The 26,066-nt window shown below is 45.7% G+C and overlaps 1 protein-coding gene and 1 long non-coding RNA gene across 3 annotated transcripts in view; one reads left to right on the forward strand and one right to left on the reverse strand.

Annotated features, from left to right (window-relative positions):
- Positions 1-26,066, reverse strand: part of ATP2A3 (ATPase sarcoplasmic/endoplasmic reticulum Ca2+ transporting 3) — a 154,950-nt gene that overhangs the window by 106,540 nt on the left and 22,344 nt on the right. For both annotated transcript variants that reach the window (XM_029612054.1, XM_029612055.1), the window contains exons 2-3: positions 1,436-1,453; positions 26-108 (exon numbers count right to left, since the gene is read on the reverse strand). In XM_029612054.1, coding sequence (XP_029467914.1) covers positions 26-108; positions 1,436-1,453 — 101 coding nt within the window. The remainder of the gene's footprint in view (positions 1-25; positions 109-1,435; positions 1,454-26,066) is intronic.
- LOC115096854 lies at positions 18,463-20,556 on the forward strand. The gene is made up of 2 exons (XR_003858155.1): positions 18,463-18,701; positions 19,217-20,556. It is a non-coding gene; the product is annotated as an uncharacterized LOC115096854 (long non-coding RNA).

A 26,066-nucleotide genomic window follows, 5' to 3' on the forward strand; every position in this document is an offset into this window, starting at 1 on the left:
GGCCAGAACATTTTAGAGCACTCACAAATGAAACCAAAGCTGCCAGCAGGAGAATGCGGACAAGAAGATCTTCAAACTGCTCCAACACCAGCTCCCATATGGACTTCCCTGGGGAAAAGGAAAAAAAAAAAAAAAAGTAAAGAGCCATTACTCAGACTACAGGAGCTACAGTCTGCCTCGATTATATCTCTCTGGCTTTAATGGATGTCACGGCGAGTCATTAGTTAAAACAAGCACTGGGCGGGAAACAACCGATGGGCAATGAACAGGATTCGGAACTGCACCTCCGCGAGCATTTTATGCTGCACGTATTATGCAGAGAGTCAAGGCAGCAACTCCCACACGTCAAAAAGTGCTCATAAAGAGGGCAGTGGAGGGAGAGGAATGCAGTAAAATGAAGCAGTAAAAATGCCAAAAAATTGTAGAGCACCTCAGAGGACAATAAAAAGTCACTCCATGAAAGACGCCAGGGGATTGCCTGCTCCAAAATTTGCAGCTGAAGACCGTGCTGGGCCAAGGCATGTAAACAGAAGCGCGTGGGGCTACAGAGAGACCACGGTTTCTCGTTGCCAAAAAAGGGACCACGGAGTGCACGGTTTCCCCCGTGCAGGAAGGACCGAGAAGGTCTCTCTACAGTAACCCTGCTAGCACTAACGGCCCCGTTCCCGTTTAACAGTTTGATGCACTGTATGCGGGAGGTACTCAAAGTTTGAACATAGCCTTTGCAAAGAACAGCCGCCTGCATGCATAGAAGCCAACTTTTCAAATGACTGGGGGCGCTAAAAACCCAATACCAATTACCCCTCCATGGCCAGAGCAAAGGGGTTTGGCTCAGTATTGGGGGATGTTCCAGCACCTACAGAGCTGGCACCTATGATTGCAGGACGCGGGGACGGTTTAAGGACATCGGATCACCTTCCAAAACAATTCCAGAGCACTGGCGCCCCTTACCATATAAATGATACAAAGCTGCTGGGCATCACACCAGCCATAAAATAAAACATTTTGTGACAATGTACCCCGTGTCCTCCACTGCAGACAGAATGAACATTTCCATTAACTTTTTTTTTTTTCTCCTGGCTCCTGTTCTGTAAACACGAACGCTTTATTACAGCCACCACAATGCTCCACGTCCTCAGGGATGGGCTGAGCCAGGCCTGGGTGGTGCCTCGGCTCCTCTAGGGACTTGTACTGCCGCAGAGCCACAGGTCCACGGATGCAGTCTGGTGAAACCAGTACTGGCTCAGTCTGTGTCCCCCCCCCCGTCCCCCCACCCCGAGGACCTGGTGCCACCTAAGCAGGATGAGAGACAGAGACACCAATGGGGCTGCGCAGGTTCCGACAAACACGAGCCTGGAGCGCAGCTAAGTCTGAAAGTCGTTGAAAACCCTAACAAAAACATAAACAGGTGAATTAAAGAGGAGCTCGTCCTTACCTTCTTCAGCAGGCAGTTCTGTCGATTTCCAAGCAAGTACGATGGCAACATGGTGGGGAGAGAAAAGACAAAAGGGCACGGGTTAAGGATGTGGCAACGACCATCGGCTAGACAAAAAATAAGGTGGCTCATGTTCACTATTTGGGAATCTGGCAATAGATTTTATGCTTCAAAAGGATGGACATGGTGGAAGGAGGCCCAAAAGCACCATGGAAAATGGCCCCAAGATAAAAGCAAGGAAGAGGAGGCTGAAAACAAGGCAACCCAGTCTAGCCAATGGTATGACTGGCAATAATTGAAATTTTTAAAACGTCTCAAATGTTCATGTAATGAGCCTCTCTCTCTCTGAAAGGAAATTCCGCTCTACGCACATTTCCAGGGAAATAAGCAGAACTGAAGGAAATATTAAGAGTATCTGTTCAGTTCGCATTGCAGATTTGAAACCTAGCTGCAGTGATGAGGCTCTAAGTGTCCCCTTATTCATTATTTTATGATAAGAAAGAGGGTTACACTGACAGACCAGTGGGCCACTGCCTCACTGCTTTCCTAGAACAACAGGATAAAACAGATGGTCCCACTGCCAAGGGCACCATCCTGAAAAGAAGATACCCAGCTGGACCTATAGGAATAAAAGCCATACTGTCTACTGAAATCTGCAGTATCTACAGTGCTTTGGTAAATACCATTGCCTTTTTTCCTCAAAAAAGCTTACGAGTAGCTCAGGGTCACCGACTCTTTAGGGGAGCACATCATATTAAAATGCCTGCTTTTTACAGACATAGTGGTTTGACAGCCCTTTTTAAGTTATTGCTGGGCAGCTGCATGCTGCCCAGCAATAACAAAATTTGCTTCAAACTGAATTTTAGGAAAAGATAGTGCACATTAGCTTTTTCATTCCCTCTGGAGCTGTTCTATCAGCACCAGGAAAACAGAAGAGGACACATGAAACTGGAAGTAGAAACAGGCCATAGCTGTGATAGATAGCTGGCCAGGGTCCTGCTCAGCTTTCATGCACCAGCTTGCTAAACGAAAAATCACATGTACAGGGGAAATTCTTTTTCAAAAAGTTACTACTGGGCAACACCGGCCCCTTCAACACCACAGAGGTTGAAGAGAAACTTTACAAATCCGATGCCCTCGTGTAGTGGTGGCTTGGGCCTTGTGATTGTTCCCTGGGCAACCGTACCCTCTAAGGAAAATTGTGATGGCCAGGTACATTAAACAGCTGCTGGCTCATTAGACTGTAACATCAATTTTGCATCAGTCCCTTCAGAAAGCAATAAACTTTCAGACTAACATTTTTGGCGCTATGAAAATCAGTGCAGAAAAATGTCATCGTGAATCATGCAACAGCCTGCTCCATTCATCTACAAACAGTAGTTCCCCTTGAAAAATAAGGACTTTGAGAGTCATCGTCCTCAGTTGGTCGGAGGCCAACTTCAATGGACTTTTTTTTTTTTAAGCTCAGGAGGGGGAGAGAGAGAGAGAGAGAGAGAGAAGGAGAGAGCGATCAACAACTTAATTACATTTTATTTCTAAATTTATTTCGAGTTTATAAACTGTTCTTCCATTAGAAAAAATAATCAGAGCGATGTAGACCCATTTAAATAAGCAGGTATGCAATCTTACTTCAGGCTCAAGAAAGCAAAGGCCAAACAAAATTCAGGTCAGCATGGTGCAAACCCCAGGTGTTTCCGAACCCCACTCCCATGGGTCAAACATCCTTAACACGTGCACAGAAACCGAACCTCGATCTATCAAGCTTTTGGCTTGTGCCAGACACTGCACGGAAAGCCTGGCTCCCGACCACGCCCGTCGCTGCTCTGGACATGAAATAACCTCCTATCCCTCCCCCTTCCCCAAGCAATGCATCTTCCGGGGGAATGTTTATCCAGTTGCAATGAAACAGTCCTTCCTGACAGCTGAATTTCTGTGGGAAAAAAAAGCTGCAGACAGCTGAAAAGCAACATCTGGCAGGGCCTGGGCGAATGGGCAATCCCTTCAACGATGCATTTTTCTCACCTGGAACAGTGTAAAGGCCTTCTCCCCCTTTAAAACTTGCTCCCACCTCCTTCCAGCTTGCGCCAGATTTAGAAATTAAAATATTACAGTATTTTCAGTGGGGGAGGGGGAGGAGAGAACCAATGCAGGGGCACTAGATTAAAAAAAAAAAACCAAAACCCTTTACTATAACAAAACAAGACAAAAAACACTCTACACTGATATTAGTAATAACATTTTAAAACTTTCCTGACTGGGAAGATTGGGTTACTATGTGCCTTTCTCCAACTGGGTTCCAGAGGCACAGGGAGATGGGGAGTGGTCCAGGGAATCCGTAAAGGGGCAGAGTCCCTAGCTCTCACTTCCAGGCCACAAACTGGTCTGGTTTTCAGGATATCCACAATGAATATGCATATTTGCATACAATAGCGATAGCACAAGCAAATCTCTCTCCTGCATTTTCATTGTAGATATCCTGAAAACACGATTGGTTTGTGGCTAGAGGACTGGAGTCAGCCACACACACACACACCCACCCCCCTTCCTTCAACCATGGCTGTCCTGGTCTTAAAAATCTGAATCAGTCAATTTTACTCTTCTTTACAGCATTTGGAAGAGGAATGTACCACAGCAACTATTGTTTTTGTCTTCATTACAATAAGAGAGAGAGAAAGAGAGAGAAAGAGAGAGAGAGAGACCACAGATAAATGCTGAATTTTTTTTCCATGGAAAATGCACTTTGCTTTGCAAATGCAATGTACGTGCATTCTTTTCCTTCCTGCCCTAAACACATTCCCTCCGGCTCCCGCAGGAATGTCGCCCCCAAATGTAGTTTGAGGCAGGTGGACTGTGGAAGCCCACGCCTACTTTTAGCTGCATTGAGGGAGGGTAGTTTACAAACATCCAATTTATATGAGGAAGAAAAAAAAATTCACTTAGAAAAATTACCCTCTTAAACGTTTGAAAGCTCCACCTCCACCCTCCTTCACTCAAGTACACCAGGGATCTGCTGGGCCAAATCTTACCGGAACCCTAGTGGGAGTCATACTGACTATTGTTAACACTCGAAAGGGGTACAAATAAGGGGCACGCGGGAACAGCACATTTTAGAAAGTAGGCGAACGGTCCTCAAACTTTATTTGGGGGGAAAAAAAAAAGGGCAGGACTATGATAAAATATATTACAACTAAACCAGAGAGGTCCAGGCCCAGGGGCTTGTGTGCTGCCATGTGGAGGACCTGGGTTCGATTCCCAGATTTGGGGGGGGGGGGGGGGGGGGGGGGGGGGGGGAGAGAGAGAGAGAGAGGAGAGCATCGTCTTTGTGTAATAGTGACACCTAGTGGCCATATTTAAGGTCCACGACTGCAGGACTCTGAAAGGAGCCCTGCTGTGTGGACCCCAGGCCAAAGGCCGTCGCTGCAATGACCAGAACAGGTATGTTGGGGGGAGGGGGGGGGAGAATATAAATTAGGGGTCAACATTCCCAGTTCAGGTTCAGACTGAACTGGAAGCCCAAAGGAGGGGAGAGAAACAACTGGTGCCTCTCCTCTGCCTAATACATTTTAAACACGTCCATTGATATTTTATGAATTTCCGGTTGCTCTCCTGATTTGCGAATGTTTAAAAAAAAAACAAAAAAACTATGTATCAAAAATAAAAAAAAAATAATAATAATCAGAGAGACTGGAGAAAATCCAGGCTTCGAGGGCCCGGGTTTCAAGGTAACAAATACATGCAAATTAAAGGCGGCTCAGAGACCGCTGCAGACACGCTATCCTGAAGACCAGGCTCACAGGGGAAACGCCAGCTTAGAATTTGGGAACTGCGGGCCCAGCGCATCCAGCCACCTTCAACGAAGAATCTGGCAGAGAGATGCTCGTGCGCACACTTCTGGAAGGCAAATGCCCGCAATTCACATGCTGCCTCATCCAATAAACGTCCTTTGCATTCGTCCCTGCACCCCAGTACAGGGCAAAAATGCATAAATTTACTGCCTTTCAGGCCCGTCTTGTGCAATAGGTTTCAGGCAGGGGGCTGCAGCGAAACACAGTTTGCACTTGCTGGATGAGCTTCAGAAGCTGGGGAGGGGGTGGAGAAAGGGACAACTTCCTTTGTTCACCTCCAGATGGAAAGAAAAAGCTTCCATTTCTCACCTGGCACAGAGCCAGCAGGGCTGGGGAGGGGATAAGCCCTCAGAATACATCTGCCGTAAAGCAGAAATAGCACAGTAAGGAGGCAAGCCAGACACCTTCTTATCAGGATTCCTTATCTGTGTGCACGGGGCCCACGTGCAAGACACACTCAACATCCTCATGCACCTCTGCTGCAAAGCAGTAAAGATATTAAACCACAGAACCAAGAGAGAAAACGTGAGATGGAAGGTGGGGCCTGGAGCCTGAACCTTTTAAGGCTTGGAAAATAGCCTGGGGCTCGGCGAGCGCAACAGGACACGCATAACCTGGTTTCTCGTGCATTATTTTATGTGAACCGGGAAAGGAGATTCAAGGCTCGCAGTGGGAATGTGGAACTTTTAAGCAGGCACGCGAGCGCACATGTGCGGGCGTTTGCCAACCCGCGCCCAGGGACGAGGCCAGTTTATAACACACACGCATATGTGTGTGTGTTCATGTTCTAAAATAAAATTGTGCGTAAGTGTACGCATGATAAGTGTAAGTGGCCACACGCCTATGCGCGCAGATGCTGCTTCTCCTGCCCAAGTAGGGTGATTTTGGTAGATGTGCGCCGACACCATTCCCAGTTTCCCCAGTCCGCCTAGGTACGGAACAGGGCTTCCAAACTCCCCTAGTTTAAGAGCCTCCCGTTTCCCCTATTAGCCCCTACCTTTAAAACCCTGCTGCTCTATTTATCTTTATTTTATTATCTACACGTCCTGCACAGCAGAAGTAAAGTTACGCAGCGGGGGGACCCCGGCGCGCGCGCCTGTGTGCGAAAGCACTTATGCGCAAATTTGAAGTTGAAACCCAGGAACGCCCGTGCCCCGCCCCTTTTCCGGAACTTTTCCTGTGTGCGCGCAGCGGGAGATACACGTGCACACCTTTTAAAATCCGCTTGGCGCGCGCCAAGCTAACATTCATATACCTCCCAGTTTTGGCACGCGTCAGGCTTTCAGACAACTCTTCATGGCCCCTTATATGCACGCATATGGCCGCACGGAAATCTACTACAGTAATTTACAGCCTGCGTGTTACCAGGTAAGTGCCGATTATAAAATACACGTAATATTTACCCTGCAACATACACCAGGAATATTTGCAATGCAGGGTAAGCATGCACTGTTCCTGCTTTTTTTTTTAAACAAAACATTTTACGCATTAAAAAATATAACCTGCTCATGTAAAATCGCTGATTTATACGTGGAGGTCGATATATTTTAAAACATACATGGGTAATTGAAATCACCAGTTTGGCGATACCTATTCCAGTTCACCAAGACCTCCACCAAATCTCCCACCCAACCAATAGGAGACAAGCCCGATATCAATTAAGATAATTAGCAGGCATAAAATAGCGCAAATAAGTTGTTCCCGTATTCTTGTAATCTTATTAAAAAAAAAAAAAAAAAAGCAAGCAACTTAAGCGCCTGGCGCTTAGCTCCACCCTGGGCTGCCCCCAGTCTGCCCCTTTTTTTGCACGTGTAATACACACCTATTTTTGATATTTATAAAACAACATGTACACAAGTACAAGCTACTTGCGCAGCGCCTTCGAGAATTCTCCCCACAGTGTTTGATTTTATAAAGTCATGCATGCAAGGTTAACCTGCACAAGCGTTGCCCTCCAAAAAGCACCTGCAGCGAGTTGCTCTGTGCACGGACCAAGCCAATTATCCATAAATATTCAGTGGGAACTCATGTGCATCAGTTTGCTTTGAAAATTCTGGGCAAAGCTTACACCTAACAAAAAAAAAAAAAAAGCAGCGTGTGCTGCCTTTATTGTAGCCTTTTATAATATCAGCCTCCTAAAACAGAGCTCTCTTCTGCTAGGAAGCCCACGCCTGGCTTCATGCATTGTTTCATACCGCCACAGCACTGAATGAGTTGAAGAAGAAACTCTGAAATCCTTCTAAGCTGATCTCACCAGTGGGGGGGGAGGGGGGGGGGGGACACTTTCCTGCCCACCTTAAGCTCTGAATGACTAATCAGAGCACATAGCTACAGCCCTCCAGATATCATGGCCACCTACTGGAATCCAGCACAAGCCGTGCTCTTCCTCACTGTTTTTTCGTGTGCCCGCATGAGCACCTCACTCCCCCTTCACAATAACCAGCACGCAATGCCCACCTCTTTGGCCTTAACTGATGACATCTCCCTCCCACCCACTCACCCCCCCCCCCCCCACCACCTCCCACGCTCCCTCCCCTCTACAAGTAGATTCTCTGCCACCACCTGGAAGGTCAGAATTGCCCATCTCCTGACAATAAGAGAGGAAAAAAAAAAAAGTCACAGACCGACGTGAATCATCCAATTCACTGTGCGTGCCAGGGAAAGAAGTTCGGTTTCTCTCTCTCATTTCATGCAGGGCGGCTTCTGTTCCCGCTATCGGGCGAGGGGCTCCCACAAAGTCCACGTACGGGGGTTATAAAAAATAAGGAGGGGGACCACGTAATCGTGTGGGTCCTGAAGGAAGCTGGAGTTGGCTTTTTTTTTTTTTTGGGAGGCAATTTTCGCAAAGCTACAAAACAATATACAGATCCTTTTCAACCCCCCAGCCATGCGGACTCTTCCAAACTTTGGTAATGGGTTGGCGGGTGCATAAGCACCCAGGCGCTCTGCGTCTACTATTTCTGTGGGCCAAGGGGTAGGGGGAGAAATCACTTGGCTACAACTGAAAATTCAACTTTAACCAATGGAACACAAAGGGTCCACTCCCGTACAGAAAGCGGGGGACTTTGGCGGTTATTTTCTAAGCCAATTGCGCACTTAAAAGCCGGTTTTATGTATGGAAGTTGGCTATTCAAAAAACAAGAGACTCGTGCTCGGTGGGCATAAAAGAGCTCAGGAAACTGTTGCATGCACTTTTCTGTGACCTGGAGAGAGGTGTTTGGGGGCGGGGCGAGGGATAGGGCGGAGCTGGCCCGTGAGCACCTACTTTTTTGATTTTACAAAGTTTGCACGCAAAGTTAACCCACGCGAGCTTATGCTCACTAAAGAAAAGGTGTAATTTTGTGCAGGTATTCTTGTGACCTAATGCACAAATTATCAAAGCAAATTGATGCGTCCAAGTTTGCACTGAAAATCCTCAATACACATGGACTTTACCACCTCCGTGGGCCATCTCGGAAATAACCCTTCGTATTCTATGCCTGAATAATGTGATCTCCTCCAGGCATGACTGGAAAATCTCTACGTAGAGTTCAGAGGTGGCAAGTTAGAAGTCGCATTGCCAAGCTGCTCCCTTTCACTCTCCCATCTGTGCCTAGTTCTTATGATAAGAAAATTAGAATCCTTCTCAATTCTATTCTCAGTCAAACCTGGTACACAAGAAAGCTCTGGAACAAGCTTGGTTACAGAAGCAGGTATCGGCTGAAAGAAGACCAGAGGTCCACTGGGTCCAGCCTTCTTCCGATTGCCTCGCAGCTCTCGCTGTGCAGAAATCAGAGAGGCAAAAAAGCATCTTGACTGTACAATTATGTTCTTATTCAATGGAAATACACAATGGCCTCGTTACAGAGAGTTTATTCAGCTTATCTTATGATCCATCACTTCATCTTCCGTGTACAAGCAGTATTTGCTCTGGAGTAACTTATACGCTTAGTTTTAGATTTCACTTGAGTAGCTGAAGTGATGTTTGCAACCATAACCAAATAAAGTTCTGGAAAATAGGCATTTTACGTGTCTGCTACCATGTGCCCAATGCATGCACATGCATTTACTATGCATAAGACATGCAAAGCTGTAGTACAATACAAGAAATAAGTTCTCAGTTCAGATTCCTATAGACCTCACTAAGAATACTTACAGTGGTTAAATTTAAAGAGCAGAATGAACTGCAGTCAATGTGAGTCTCTCAGTCACTCTCTGTCTCTACTCTCTAACTGCATGCTGTCACGGTAGTGGCTGCTCTGCTTACTGCGCGGTGAAGTAGCAGAATGGCTGTGGGGAACACCATTGAGCATGTGCAGGATAGTGCGCACTAACCAAAAGCAGTTACAGTTATGGTTCCCATTGGCTGTCTCCAATGGGGACGCAGAACCATATCTCTAGCTAATGAACACTTACTTAAAGGTTTAAAAGTAACAATTGAGAAACATTTTTCTGTAGTGCGCAAACAGGCCTTAACGCGCACTACCGACGATCGCAGTAAAGCCTATTAGTGCGCACTAACACGCTTCTGAAAATCGTCGAAAAAAACGCGGGACATACAAAATTTCCCACAGTTCCACGATAACGGAACTAGAAACGATTCCGGCACCCGATTCACATCTCTACTAAGAAATGGAAAGCTACTCATATTGGTAATCCTGAAAACTGCTGAATAGATGTGAACCACAAATCCTCACACCGCCAAGAGGTCATCCACTACTGGGAAAGTTACCATGGTCACTCCACGTAGGAGAATTTGAGTTTCAAGTGCTGTCAAATCTGGCAACTCTTTAAAAGCAGGTGGACACCTCAGTTCAGGAAGCTTGCCTAGGGGATGAACATCGCTCATGAATGTCAGACCCACAAGTCATTAACAAGTGACACGTTGCCTTTAACTTCACTGATGCATGCACTCAGTAGGGAGGAGATGATGTAACTAGGCGGGGCCAGTTTACACTGAAAGTACATAGAAACTTCTCCTGACACAAGCATATATATGTGCATCCTCTGCAAAATGTAAGCATCTTTTAATGAATTCAGAAGCATATAACCGAGAGATACAGATATAAATATAGTCTGAACTGGAGAGCTGAAGCAATAGTTCCTGATGGTTCAGTAAATAAACAAAATATAGAGAATGGAGCCTCAAGGTAGACAATACCAATTAGTCCATCAAATATGCTAAGAAAATTACTGTTACTGTGCTTGACTTCAGAAGATTATTCTACCACTGATAAGTTATATTTCAAATTATTTATTTTGCTTCATGCACATTAGTATAACACAAATTGGTTCCACTAAGAAGCTTGAGAATGCAGTGCATTTGGAATTTGAAACTGATTTTATGCTTGAATTTCAATAAATGTAAGGCTACTAAGTTGCTTCTCCCTCCCTTCCTCAGGCTTTGGATCTTGAGACCAGCAGGGATGGAAATATTTCCTGAAAACCTGGGCAGCAGTTAAATTTTTAGGAGCCAGGTTAAAAAAAAATTCCTTAACTTTTTTATTTTTTTGCCTTTATTCTTTTTGATTGACTGTATTTTTAGCTTGTTTTCCTCTTTATTTTTGTATTTTTATTTTGCTAATTATTTAAGGTTTGGGGTTTGTTTGGTTTTTTTTCACTTTTTGCCTTTTTTCTCCAGTCACTCTCCAACTTGCTCCTCTCCTTACCTCTTTTACTGGCTCAGGACAGCCTGAGCAGGTAGTGGCAGACTCGTGTTGGTGTCATGGGCAAGCCCTACATTCTAGGTGTCTATAGAGTTCGGTACTAGCAGGTTGGTGGTGGCCGGGTACTTCCAGCAAGACCACAGTGACCTATGTTTCACCAACAGCCTGACTAGTTTTGCAAATGTTTTAGACTGTTACTAAACTTGCTGGTAAGACATGGTGGAGGAAGGGCTGGGTGCTGGATTAAGTATTTATTTATTTATACATCGTTCCAAATGAAGATCACAGTGTTTTACAATAGTAACATTGATATTACAGATCAACACAACAAGGGATTAAGATAGATCTACATCTATTGTCATTTCTAAAACCTGGTCTATACCGTAACAGTAATGTTTGCATGTTAATCAGTCAATTTTCTTAAAATACTTTACATCTCTCCTTACTCGTTATTCATTCTTCTGATATTATCTATGTCCTTGATATTGTAGTTCTCTGCATATTGATATTTTAAGTTAGATCCTATGCATTTCTGAAGAGCCAAGTTTTCAGCTCACATTTGAAAATCTGTTATATGTAATGTCTCTGGTAGAGAGAGTTCCACAACTTGGGGCCCGCTATGGAAAACATTCGGTCTCTTATTTGTGTTCTCCGTGTTGTAGGCACAGCTAATAGTCCTTTGTTTTGCGATCTTAGTGTTCGCTGCGGTGTGTATGGTTGGAGCGTCACGCCTATTAGGCTGGGGTCTCTGGCATGGATGATATTAAAAATTATTATTAATACTTTATAATAGATGTGGATTGTTCCGGCAGCCAGTGCTATCAGAGAATCATATTCATTTTTATTTATATTTTGCCTTTCAGGACACTTCAAAATGGATTACATTCAGGCACTGTAGGCATTCCCTTAGCACTGGAAAGCTTACAATTTTAGTTTGTACCTGAGGCAATGGAGAGTGAAAATCACAAGGAGTTTCAGCAGCATTTCAACCCCGGTATCCACGGTTCATAGCCTGCTGCTCCACTCATCCTGATAATCAGAAGATTTAGCTGAAAATCAGGAGGCTATGAAGACGGAATTCAATTCGTAGTTGGGTCCACGGCAGGCTGCGAGTACAGTAAAACTAGCAGGACTCACGCGGGAGCTCCTGTAGGGAGAGCTGTCCGATGAGCTAGGCAGGGGACCTAGGAGGTGGGATGTTCAGGCAACAGCATAGTGGGATTGGTAGCCATTTAGATCATTACAAACTTTTGTGATTAGACATGGAAGGGGGGGGGGAGGGGAATTGAATGCTCCAGATGGTGGAATACAAATGGGAACAGCCAGAAAATGTTCCAGATAAGGGGAGAGATCTTACAAGTGGTCTCACTTTATGGCCAGCAGCTGGGATACATTTCTGCAGTGTGACTAGAAAAAAAAAAAAAAACAACTGACTGCATGAGCCAAGGGATCTTTTTTACATCATCTACATCGTTACTACATCCACTTTATTGAATTTCACCCATGCTTCCTACTCCTCTTCTGTTTAACCACCTCAGATAAGGAAGGGGTGGAGGGAGCAGCACCAGAGGCAGGCACACAGGGGCAGCCCATGTGATCCTTCCCCTCCCCCCCCCCCCCCCCAATGATCTCTCACTGCACGAGGTCACTTCTCGGCCCTTTTTTTGGCTGGCCCGATGCATGAGCTAAGGACAATCCCTCCTTGTCCTTTTGGCCGACACTTGAGACCCTGTGCGACACGGGGAGCGAGGGCGGGAAGGTACGCGGTTTAACCTTCTTGCTATCAGGGACACAAAACCGTATGGACCCAGACCAAACTGGCAAGATCAAACCTGGTGTTGTATTAGATTAGATTAATAGATAGAGAGATCCTGGCACAGGCACTGATGTGCTTAGACTTTAATCCAAATGAAATCCGAAATGGCAAAGCCCGTTACTATAGGAGCAGCCTATCCTGTGCACGGCCAAGTTACGAATGCAACATGGGGGCAGAGAACTTCAGCGCAGGAGGGGGTACTATTTGGGCTCGTTCCCCACTCCCTTCCCCCCCGCCCAGATTTCCACTCTTCCACGGCTCTATACAACACTGCATCTGGCCTTATTGCACCCTAAATATTTGTTGTAAGATATGTTTGGATAGTTTTTCCATTGCGTTTACCAGGCTGCACAGAGAGTACACAGAGAGTAGGCTTTGCTGAGAGCACAAACACACACTGCACCTGCACAAACACACACTGCACACTGCACCTGCTAACACAGCAACCTAAGGCACCAGGTGCTGCACCACTTAGCATCACCAAGAGCCAAATTTGGTTTTTTTTTTTCCCTGGCTGCAAACCTCAAGGCTAGCAGGACCCACTCTATTCAAGTGCTGACACAATAACTCAACTGGTACAAGAAGGATGGCTTCGTTGGGTATCAATAGCCTAGAAAAGAAAAAACAGACTACCGAAAGGAAACACCCAAATGCATGCTGGTGTGTTGAATTAGGAATTACAGGTGCAGTAGTTGAGGAAAGGCCATTTCACCAGCCAGAAACGCAAGGACCGCCACCGTCCAACTTGTTTGTTTGTTGACCTTCTATTTCTCTGGAGCCCAGCGAACGAGCATAGGCAGCACACAGTTTCCTCAACAAGCATTAAAACCTCACTTCTGTCTCCTTAGCACCGTTTTCCTTTACCTAAAATTGCCACAGAACCGGTCATTTTGAAAAGGATTTACACACTTAAAATTGGGTTTCATACATATGAATGCACTTTACCTGTGTAAGTGGACTCTGGAAAATTGCTACAATACAGGACATTGAATTTAACAGGTTTTACCCACGTGAAGTGCACTTAATATAGGTAAATGGTTTTTGAAAATTGCTACACTAGTATGTTACATTTACACACAAAGCTCCTTGAAAATCACCTCCAAAGGCTCCCAACAATGTGGAGAGATTCACCAGCGCTAGGCAGGGAAGGGAGAAACCATGGGGCCAATATTCATCCACGGAGTGGCTAGTTTATAGTTATCTGGCTAGTGGCACAGCTACGCCACTGAATATACCCAGCTATCTTAAAGTTAGCTGGATAAGTATATCCAGTTATTTTTAGGACAGCCCTGTGGCGCAACCAGAGTTAGTCGCATAAGTTATGTGGCTAACTCTGGCCCATCCTCAAATTTATCTGGCTAGAATTTAGCAGCATACGGCTTTCTAATATTGCCACTTTGCCATTTAAATGGATAACTTTTCAGTTACCCATCTATCGGCCTCCAACCGTCCACCTTCAGTATAAGGCTTTGCCAAATCAGATTGGTTTTCAGATTACCGTTCACACTTTCCCTGGCACTTTGCTTAACCCTACAGTGCCTGGAATCAGACGTTTTCTCTGCAGGAAAGCAAAACAGACTGGCGCAGTCACCAAAGAGTTAACGAATGCAGAAATGAATAAAAAGCAAAGGCAGTTCCAGAACACGGGGTCATGGACTCTGGAATAACAGAAGGAAATATTTTGTCAGAGAGAATCATAATCTACAAGTACAGTTAGCTGCGGATGAAGAGGATGGTGTACTGAGCTATTCTGGGGAAAAAAAAACAACCCTTGGACGGGTGAGGGGAGAAATCGAGCAATGATCAATAAAAGGCGGAAGCAGAGGCTCACGTGAGCTGGAAGAAAAAAGTACAGATACAGCGATTACCAAGCAAGATGAGATTAATTTCTGGCTGCTTGCTTGATCTGGAGGCACTCAAGCAGTGCATGAAATAGTTCTGCTTAAAAAGAAAGACTTGAAACAAAAAATGATTTGTTTTAAAATTGGCAGGATGGTGCCAGAGGTTGATACTCGGCAAGTTGGGGAATGAGCAGTGGCATTTAGCTGACCAGAATAACCTGGGTAAGTTCATCTAGCTATCACTGAGCAACGACACTAGCCAGGTGACTTTTAGCTCATGCTCCGGACCTACCTCTTCTTATCTGGTTAAAAACTTCACTGCCAAGGAAGGGGCGGGAAATTTAAAACTCAGAAGTTTGTCTGGATAACTCAGAAGTTACCCGGACAAACCCTTTTTAATAAATCGATCTCATAGTTAAATGAAAGCAGAAAAGGACCAAAATGGCCCATCTAGTCTCCGCGGCACAGTGCCCTAGGGTTGTCACTGCTGCCCCATGCTTTCCTGGGAGCCCGGCACAGTCGTTCCACTGCCGTTTAAATTCTTCCAACCCCCCCCCATGCCAGTCTCTACGAAATACCGAACTTAGCGAAGGCTGTGATGTTTTCAATCAGACCTTTATAAAACAGCACGCACTAGACTTCAGGGCCAAACAAATTCTTCAGTGAAGACAAAGAAAGTAAATATAGTTTTACAGTAGCCAAACTGCTACTTGTGGGGTAGCAGCAGTACATAAAAACATAGAAACATAGAAATGATGGCAGAAGAAGACCAAACGGTCCATCCAGTCTGCCCAGCAAGCTACGCACTTTATCCATTTTTTTATTTCCCTTTTTCTCTCTCCCACCTGTTACTATTGGCTTCCAGTACCCTCCAGCCCTAATTCCCCTCCACACCACCACCAATGTAGAGAGCAGCGCTGGAACTGCATCCAAGTGAACATCCAGCTCAATTAGGGGTAGCAACCGCTGTAACAAGCAGGCACTCTTACCCACCCCTGTTTTTTGTTTTTTTTTTGGAGATGGCAGCCCTCCATCCTTCCGCTCCATGAAGGTGGAACACCAACCACTGGCATCCCGCTCCGTGAATGCCTCTGTGGCTACTGCCGCTCCGTGCAGTGTTTTGCTGCCTCCTCTTTATTCACGCCCTCTAGACTTGATGGATCCACAGTGTTTATCCCACGCCCCTTTGAAGTCCTTCACAGTTTTAGACTTCACCACTTCCTCCAGAAGGGCATTCCAGGCATCCACCACCCTTTCCGTGAAGAAATACACAAATTCCCATTAAAAAAAATAAAAAAAATGTAAAAACCCACATCACTAAAACCACTGAGCCCCAACTCCTCCACAAATCATATTCCAACATAATGTTCAAGCAGACTAACCTGGACTAAAATACTGCGTCCATCATCACACCGCCCGGTCCCATATATAATCCGTATCCCATTGTTATCAAAACCACTATCAACCAAACAAAGTGCCACACGTTCTAAGTGAGCTATGGGCTCAGCTAGACCTTTAACCTGGCAATGGAAACGAGAGTCTGATCTGTGGGGGAAAAAAAAAAGACTGCTCCACAATCCCGGAGCGACAAAACAGAAGGAGCAAGCCGCGTTGCCTTCTGCAAATGAGCAACATTTACAGAGGGAACCGTGAATAGAATATGTTGTGAAGAGCATACGGAGCAAGGTTTCTCATAAACGACCAGGGTCTTCGCCCTTCAGAGCTTTGAAAGTTAACATAAAAATGTTTAAAATCTGTCTCAGGCAGCAATTGGCAGCCAGCGCAGATTTCTATGGGTGGGGTGGAGGGTCCCTTTAAATGCAGACCGCCTAAGATTCTAGCTATTTTGTTTTCGAACTGCTGTAACCTTTCTTGATCTTTTAGGGGCAACCCCCACTTACTCACCGATGAATTTCGGTAATCTAATCTCAAAGGGATTAGTGCACAGGGTGTCCGCTGCTGAAAATGTTTATGGCACAATAACAGCTTTTTAATATTAAACACTGATATCACAAATCTCCAACAAATCCAACGTTGCCTTTCAGGTCCTAGAGAGGTGGGTGTGGGGTGCAGGATCTCTGGGAACAAGCTCTAGGGTTCAGCACCACTGCCAACTATAACCTTGGGCAGATCACTTTGTCACCTCATGCTTTAGTTTTTCTAAATAAGATAATTAACATTATTATATTGTTCTTCATCTCGTCCATCAGCTGCCGTGCAGGTCCAGGGAGCCAGAAATGACAGAAGCAAGCCCCATCTGCTAAAATAGAAAAAAGAAGTTGCCAGGTTCCCCACTTTACCATTGTATCCACCAAACAGAGGTGGGGAGACCACGTGATCTCCGGGAAAAAAAAAATCCCTTCTCTCTTCTTTTTCACGTCAGGCCATTAAGTGCAGCGACACTGCAGCCACCTGCAAGCTACTCCCCACCTCTCCCGTAACCTGTACGAGGCTTGGCCCACCCCGGCATTTACTAAACTGAAATAAAGCCTGGGATACAAAGCTATGCGATAGGGTCCAGTCGTCTGTTGGGTAGCTGCACTAGAGGACTTACTTTTCATCACATTTCCTACCTCTTGGGTAGTTAGCGACATGCAAGGCAAAAGATAAATAAAAGGTAATAATTATTGTGAACAATGCATGGCAGCATCTCAATATATCACTCAGCAGCCCAAGAGCGTCTTTTTTATGGATGTGCTAACCAACTTGCAGGGTTGGACTATCCACCTATGGAGGACAGCACAAGATGGGGGGACATTTTTAGTCCAGTCCTGTAGCTTGCAGGCCTGTGAAGTTCCCTTTGAAAACGTTTTGTCTGGCAGGGCCCACAGGTACAAAAGGCCCCCACAGAATTTGCAGGTGCCCAGTTCCCACTGGGAAGTATGCACGGGAGTTTCAAATAAGCTCCCTGTGTGCATTTTATCATTCCCCAAACCTCCCCTTTTTCTTGCAGGGAACATTATGCACTCTGGGACAGCGGTGCACACTTTTCCCTGTACCGGGGGGTGGAGGGAGTAATTATGAAAAGGGCTCGATCTGTGGGTAAACACCGGTTTACCTGTGAAGAATCTCCTCCAAGACTGCAAGCTATTTCAGTGAATGGCTAGCAGATTTAGGCACCTAAATGGGGTCCATTATAAAACTGCGTGGGTTGTGTCCATAGAAGTATGTGTAACCCAATTCTGCGCATATTTTTAAGTGCACAAAAGAGCAGGGGACATTTGAAAATATGTGCATAACTTAACCCCGCCCCCAAGTTACGCCCCACAAAGAGTGGGTTTAACTTTGGGTAGGGGCAAGTTGTGCGCGTTCTTAGGGATCATTTGCAAAGTGAACCCAGGTGCATAATTTTCCTTGGAAAAAACTGACATAACTTATGTGCTTTAGGAACACCTGAGTTACGCAGGTTGTCACAAAGCTGCCCTCTCTATGGAGAAGAGAACCATCTGAAGAAGGAATCCATGTGATCCATCAGCATTCTTGGATTATTCTTACATGGGCCCAATTAAAAAAAAAAAAAAAATAGATGTCAACCTGAAAATTTAATCCAGAAATAGATAAGACACTGCAGTCCAGCTGGGATGAAAAGCACTTAAAAAAAAAACCAAACCATATTGCAGTTATTGGGCATCCGTGTAAAAAAGAAAAACCATGAACTCAACAGAAAGATCAGAAGGCCATAGCACGCAGCACCACTTTCACTCTTGCTAAGTTGCATGCAGGGCAGGCACTTTGCAATCAATAGCTGAAGGCTGGGTGAGCACAGGAAGGAAACCACCAGTAACGACTCTTCAAAGCCGAGTTTCTTATCTATGCTGATTTTTCAAGGTTAGAAAAAGCAGCGTGCAAGACACAAAGCCCGCCTCCCCGTGCATACGCTGCTCTTTGGCTCCCTCGGATACCCTAACCGGGAGCCACCCCAAACCGGATGGATATCATTCTTGGATTTTCTTTTGCCCGGGATGTCCTGCCCCTCCCCCCGCCTCTCTTGCTCGTGTTTGCAGACTGGCGCAGGCTTGCGTGACGTCGGCTGGCTCTCTCCGCTTCCTAGCACAGGAACAGGCGGCTCGGAGCCCAGGGTTTCCTTTCATGGCAATCAAAGGGAATCCCCACCACAGTGTAAGTTCCCATCAGCCAAGCCTGCCCGGCCACATTCCAAGCGCCAGGCTCCCTTCCCACTAAGCGCACACACAATGCATGACAAGCACTCTCTCCCTCCCTCCCTCACACATCCACACACACACGCACACTGCCTGGGCCTTGCTGGCTGCCAGCCCCTGAAGGAAACTCGTCTGGCCTCGGTCATTTTTTTTTTTTTTTTCCCCCTCTGGAAAGTCATAATTCTGACAGCGTGATCCTTTATCCTTCTTTTCAACAATTGGTTTGGCTCAGACTAGTGGAAAATAAAGGAGGTTCTAAAGCTTGCTGCAATGTCCTAAGACATATCCTTCATTGAGAAAACTGAAGGGGAGCTTTGTTCTCGTCTCAAAGTTCGCAGTGGAAAAATCTTTCCGCCAGGTCCCCCTGGGTGCAAAGCTAAAATTGGCAATAGTAATGTTTTTTGGAAAGCAAAACCCATAAGAGCTTGAAAAAAAAAAAAATTAAACACGCTTTATAATTTTTTCCCTCTTCAGCAGAAAGGAAGAGAACTGCAGGATGGGACAGCATAACTGCGCACACAATGGGACCATGGGTCTTTTCCTGTCATCATCTACACAATAAAACATTAGAACTTCCAGTTAGACGGACAATGGAGGCATTCTGAATGCATTAAAAAAAAAAATCCCAAAACTTACTTAGAAATATGGTTTCTCAATTGTTGCCGAAGCCTGCGGAAGGTTAGCTATGTTCATGAAATTTCCAGTTTTAAACAGGGGATTCCTTGCAGGACCTGAGAATCTCTCAAAATGTCAATGCACGAGACCCTTCTTCAGACCTGAAGCTATGGGGTCTTGAAAGGTCACCTACATTGTCCTCTCTGGACTATTCTGATGCCAGTTTATAGATTTCAAAGAGAATCTAATTGGACTATATCTGGTCAAGGAACCTGTTTTCTCTAGGACCAGAATGGCCATGACCTCTGTGCTGCAAGTTTTAAACGTCCCTTGACCAGATATAGTCCAATTATATTCCCTTTGAAACCCTGAAAATCCAATCAAGACTGGCCTGGAAGAACCTGAACTTGCCAGATTATGGAAGCTAAGCAGGGTCAGGCCTGGTTAGTACCAGGAAGGGGAGAGTTTAGAAGGACCACATGCTCTAGGCTGCAGAAGGTAACAGCACATCAGGCACCACAGGAGTACTGGGAGGGAGCGTCAGTCTGAAACACCTACTGCCTACCTAACAGCACATCTGAGCCAGGACAGGCTACAGAGAGAACTCCAGTGCATGCCTCTCAGGCCGGCAGAGTGTTGCTGTGGCAGCTAAAAGACCCCGGACAGCTGAAAATGAAGACTGGTGGCACCGCAAGGCCAGTTCCAGCTGAGCTGGAAAACCCAAAGGAAGACGACTACAGAGCTGTACAAAAAGCAGGAAAGTGCCAGAGACTTCAGCAGAGTAATAAGAGATTATTATCCTAAGGACTGCGATACAGCTTGCAAACCAAACATGTCATCACATATCTGAAGCTGTAAACTGATGCCTCTGGTAAAAACATGGGAAGTCTCTCTGAAATTTTTCATCCCAAATAGGTAATGAGGAGCGGTGAAAAATAATAAACGTTTATGACCTCCGGGGCTGGAGAGGTAAAAATTCAAAGCAATACAAATTTTTTTCAAAAGAAACTAAATAGGCAAGACAGTGACAGAAGGGCTGCCAATGATCAGATGTAGCAACAGCCATTTAGGGGGTAATTTTGTAACACTGCGGATAAGTTAGCCAGCAAATATGCCCAGAAGCCATGCCAATTTCCAAGCCTTTGAAAATTATTCCCGCAAGACTATGCAAACGCCATTACACCTGCTTTTTGGTGCATGTTGTTTTGCTGAGAGAATTTACGTGCATATTTTTAAAAGCCAAAAGGTATGTGCCTAAGTCCTAACCTCGCCCAGACTCCGCCTCCTGAACACCCTCTCCCCCTCGGTGCTGAAAAGTACACACATGCTGTCTGCAGGGGTGCAAGTTTACGCATGTACTGGAAGAGCCCTACCTTACCCGCACAAGTCCCTTGGAAAGTTACCCTCCCTGAGCCCTGTGCACTAAGCATTTTCCCCACAGATACAGAATGGAAGGAAAAAAAAACCAAAACCCAACTCTTGGTACATGGGCCCCTTACACGAGCGAGAGAGGCTGGGTGGCACGGCGGGGTGTGGGTGAAGTACAGGGATGGAAGTAGGGTGGGAAATTAGGAGTGCAAGGGAAAAAAAAAAAGGCCAGATCAAGGGATGTGAAATGCTAGGAAGAAAGAGGGTGAGAAACTGGGAAAAAGAACAGCCAAGAAGGTAGAAAATGTGTGTAAGGGGGGGAGGAATAGAGGGAAGAGAGAGAGACCTTCAGCTTACTTTATTCAGTGTATAAATCCTCCCTCACCCCCACCCCCACCCAGTACACGGCAAGACATCGCCCAGTTTGTGTGGATCAAGCATGCAAGAAGGAGAATTTCTAATCCTGGGTATTACTATACTGTGTTTATTTGTATAAATGTGTACCCTGCATGATCTAAAGTTCTTGCCAGTGTACAATGAGAACTCTGCATAATTACAATAATATAATACAGTCAGACATAAACTAAAGCACAATTAACACAGCCAGGAGACCCTCATGTCGTACATTCAGATTCCAAATGTAAAAATCGCACCCTCAGAGGTCTCAGCAACCGTGGTGATACTTCAACAACTGATGATTACAGTTTAATAGCTCTCTGCTCTACTCTAGTGCCTCTGTAACAAAAAGAAAAAAAATAAAAGGTTTCTAAGCCCATTCTAAACACTTTGTAAATTTAATGCCCCCGATATCGACAGGGAGGGCATTTCACAACTGGAGACTGGCTATTGTAAAAGCTCTAGTTCACGATTCCTGCAAGAGAAGAAAATTCACCCCAAGGGGAAGTTGAAAAGTTCCAACCTGCAGATCTGAGCACTCTTGAGGATTTATAAATCCTGAGCAGTGCACCCACACATACTGGGGATTTTTGCACTCAGCGCATTAGGTCTTAAAGTCAGGATTTTAAACTTAAAATTGTCCAACTGATCGGCAACCGATGTAACGAACGTAACACTGGGGTGAGCCGGGTCGCCACCAATATCCTCGCAGCTGTATTCTCCACTACCTGAAGAGCTTGCAGTCCTATGTATAATCAGATACAGTAGTCTAGGCATGAATATTCAAAGGATTGCATCAATGGTGAAAAAAAAAATCTGTAAGTGTCAAGTGCTAAAACTTATGGATCTATATGCAAACAAAACAATTTAAATAAAAGACCCTTACAGACAGGCCGATACAGTAAGGAGCGGTAGGGAGAGCTGCATTAGTGCCGGGCGCACCCGCGGTTGCCGCACGCACAGTCCAGCTCACCTACCGCTCGATACTGTATGTAAATAGCTTGCTAATGCAAGCTGCTTCTAAGAAGCGTCCGTGAGGCGTTAGGCCCATACAACCCGTTTTACTGTATAGAGCGCTATACAGTATCCTGGGTGCGCTGGCCTAACGCTTCACGGACATGCTGGTATCTGTCATTTCAAATGACAGGTACCAGGAAGTGGACGGTTCTCCTACGCTCGGGATTGCCAGTCCTCTCTCCTCTCCTCCCGAAGCAAGCAACGAAAGCGGAAAAAGCGACAAAAAAAAAAAAAAAAAAGTAGCAAGAGAGAGGGGAGAGAGGACGGGCAATCCTACGCTCGGGATTGCCAGTCCTCTCTCCCCTCCTCCCGAAGCAAGGCGCGAAAAGCAGCCTTGCTTTTCAGGAGGAGGGGAGAGAGGACTGGCAGTGAAAAGCAACGAAGCGACTTACTTTTTTTGCAGCCCCCCTACGGAGACGGACATCGGCGAAGACGGACCACGGCTCCCCTGCCTCCAGCTGCCCGCGAAGATGGACGCATCGCACGGGCGAAAGCGGCCCCTGTGCGTGCAATTGGGCCGCTCAAGATGTGACGTCACGACGTTTGGCGTCACGGCATGTGACGTCATGTCTTGAGCGGCCAATTGCACGCACAGGGGCCGCTTTCGCCCGTGCGATGCGTCCATCTTCGCGGGCAGCTGGAGGCAGGGGAGCCGTGGTCCGTCTTCGCCGATGTCCGTCTCCGGAGGGGGGCTGCAAAAAAAGTAAGTCGCTTCGTTGCTTTTCACTGCCAGTCCTCTCTCCCCTCCTCCCGAAGCAAGGCTGCTTTTCGCGCCTTGCTTCGGGAGGAGGGGAGAGAGGACTGGCAATCCCGAGCGTAGGATTGCCCGTCCTCTCTCCCCTGCAACTTTTTTTTTTTGCTTTTTCGCTTTTTTCCGCTTTCGTTGCTTCGGGAGGAGGGGAGAGGACTGGGGCTGCCCCGGAGACCAGCACCCATGGACGCGGCCAGGGCAGGTGAGCGGGGGCTGGGGGAAAGTTTGCCGCCTACCCTTACCCCTGCCTCTAACGCAGGGGTAAGGATAGGCGGTAAGTTAGCACGTTAAACGCGCAGCAAAACAGCAGTGTAAAAAAGCGATAGTCGGGGCGCACGTTACTGTATGGGAGGGAATAGCTAATTCGATTGTTTACATTTAATATACATGCCGCGGGCAGAAAGGGGTTACCCGGTGATTTAAGGACGCGGTAAGAGTAGGTTTAAGGGGATTGTGTATCGCAGGAAGGGCTAACGCGTCCGAAAAGTGGGTTAGGAGCAGGGTAACCGCGGCCGCACTTTGCTGTATTGACCTGAGAGTAATCATGGTAGGTATGGATATCAAAATGTATACTGCCTGGAGCTCTTACAATTCAAAGTTCCAGCTTTCAGACCTAATTGTTTTCAGACTTATCTGTTACTCTGACCGCTGAAGTCAGGGCCCTTATTGGTAACTTTTTGGTTCCAATTCCCTTATTGTATAGACCTATACAACCTGATCCAGAAAATCTGTATCAGGGCACGATATCTTTAATATGAAGCACTGCTTTAGGGGCTGCCTGCTTGCTGTACCACACAATGAAGTCAAAGGATCTCCACAACAAACTGGAGGTAAAATGCTGCTTTCAAGAGAACCAGCCTATTGTGGCAAATCTCCCATGAATCTTCCCTAAAATGACAAAATCTGTCCTCTCGGGTCCTTGGCCCAGTGATCTCTGCCACTTCAGAGCACAAGAGCTGAAGTGCTCTGATGCAGGAGAAGGAGTTAATTTTCAACAAGCTGCCACAATGGCCCATTGTCCTGTACTTGGCAAGGCAAAGAAGAAGCAGAGGATGCCAGGTGAAGAAATGCTCCTGGCGGGAGTTCGTTCCCCCTCACCTGTACTGATAAGTGGGAGACGTTATAACACTGAAGCCCTACATATATGAACCATAAAAGCTGCAATGACTTTGCAGTCCACCAACTGTACTTCAGCGGAAGGATTAATAATGCAGAGCAAACGCTCCCAGTCTCTCACTTTCTGTGACAGGCATGGCTACGAAATACATTTAATGTTACAGAGACGTGGGGGGCAATTTTCCCCAGGCTGTAATTTTTCCCATTTCTAAAAATTTCTTGTTTCCTAAAAGTCATTAGTAACTACAAAGGGAGGCTGGTGCAATATTAGGAAAGCTTGCCACGTTCGAGCTTTGAATTTGTTTCTGCATAAACCATTTAAACCTCACAGGGAGGGTCATTTTCCAACAGTCCCCACAGGGCTAGATTACGAGGGTATTTAAGTATGGAAACTTTGCAGGTTGTGCCGGCACGTGCAAGTTTCTGCGTGTACATCTATGCGCATACTTTCAAATATCTAAAAGCCTACGCGTAAATGCTCTCCCCACGCCATCCCCTGGGACCGCCTTGTTACTATGGGTAAAGGTATGTGCTAAATAGGGTTCTTCTGCATGCATAAACTCAGAATTGGTTTTAAAAACCACTTACACACATTAAACAGGAGTTTTATGCACAGAGGCCACATTGAAAATCAAACCCTGGCAGTTTTTATTTTCTCTGCTCTAATCAAATATTTCAAGTAAACAACTTGGCTACCTGAAGAACTCCGGGAACACAGACTGGGATAGTCATATGGGGACCTTTGTTTTTTAACTAAACAGCATACCACATCAGACCACAAAATATTTTAGGGCATCAGGAAAACAGGCATAGGAAAATTTTCTAAGTAACATGTTATGTAAATTTTATGCAAATTAAAAATATCTTTGCATAGGAAAATTTTTCAATTCAAAGTTTTCCAGAAAACCCATATTTCTGGAGAAAGAATGATACCCCTTCTGGTAAATAAATATGGCTTCTTTGCAGGTTGTGATAAATGTTATGCTGGTCCAATAAAAAGGCATTGGAAGAGGATGTAGTACCTGAGCTATCAGGACCACATAAAGGCAGTTATGTGTTCTCAAGAACTCACATACCCATCACCTTCAAATAATTCTTAGATTTGTCTTGTAAAATGGTGCCACAAGTTTCAACGAATCCGGTTTCCTTGCTGGAACCTTTCACTACAGGAGGTGATCGGAACTTCATGCACCATGTGCTTTTCATGGATGGGTTGTGCAAGCTTTTGAATCACTAACACTGCTGCAATCTTGGGAGAAAAAGAATACCAGCTTCCACAAAATGATATCACTTTTGTGATTCTGCATTCTATTCCTCCAAAGGACATGGGTGCAATTCACATTGGTATTCACGGAGAGGGCCGGGAAACGGTAAATAAAAATGAACAGAGTAGAATAGTTAATATCAAAGCTTTCTTGCTTGCTACACAGCTTCTCTCGGACATAAAAAAAGGATACACTGCGACAAAACAGAATGGGGCGAAGCAAGATGGCAGACGATTCATTTTGTGCCCTGCTTTGTCCACAAGGTAATTTAGAGCAAAACTAACATAGAAACATAGAAATGACAGCAGAAAAGGTCCAATGGTCCATCCAGTCTGCCAGCAAGCTTCCTATGGTAGTATCTGCCGCTACGTGCAGGTTACCCCCATGTATCAGTCAGTGCTGCTTGGCGTGCTTTGCTTATGGACTTGGCGTAGAAGCAGTCCTTTGTTTTTTCTTAATGTCTGCGCATCAGTACCCCAGACTGTCAAAAAAGTCATGACTCGTGTTCATTGTCTCTGAATCCAAATTCCTCTTTCCTTCCACCTCCTCCTTCGAAGCAGAGAGCGATGTTGCAGTTGCATCAAACGTATCAAGGCTTATTGGTTAGGTGTAGTAATCCATGCCTTCTGTTAGGGTAGTGACCGCTGCACTGTGCTGGTTACCCCCATGCCTATCAGTTCCCCAGACCATAAATATCAGGGCCCTTGTTTGCTGTCTGAATCCAATAACACTTTTCCCCCTGCCATTGAAGCAGAGAGAAATGTTGCAGTTGCATCAAAAGCATAAGGCTTACTGG

The sequence above is a fragment of the Rhinatrema bivittatum genome, chromosome 8 (assembly GCF_901001135.1).
Source record: "Rhinatrema bivittatum chromosome 8, aRhiBiv1.1, whole genome shotgun sequence".
NCBI lineage: Eukaryota > Metazoa > Chordata > Amphibia > Gymnophiona > Rhinatrematidae > Rhinatrema > Rhinatrema bivittatum.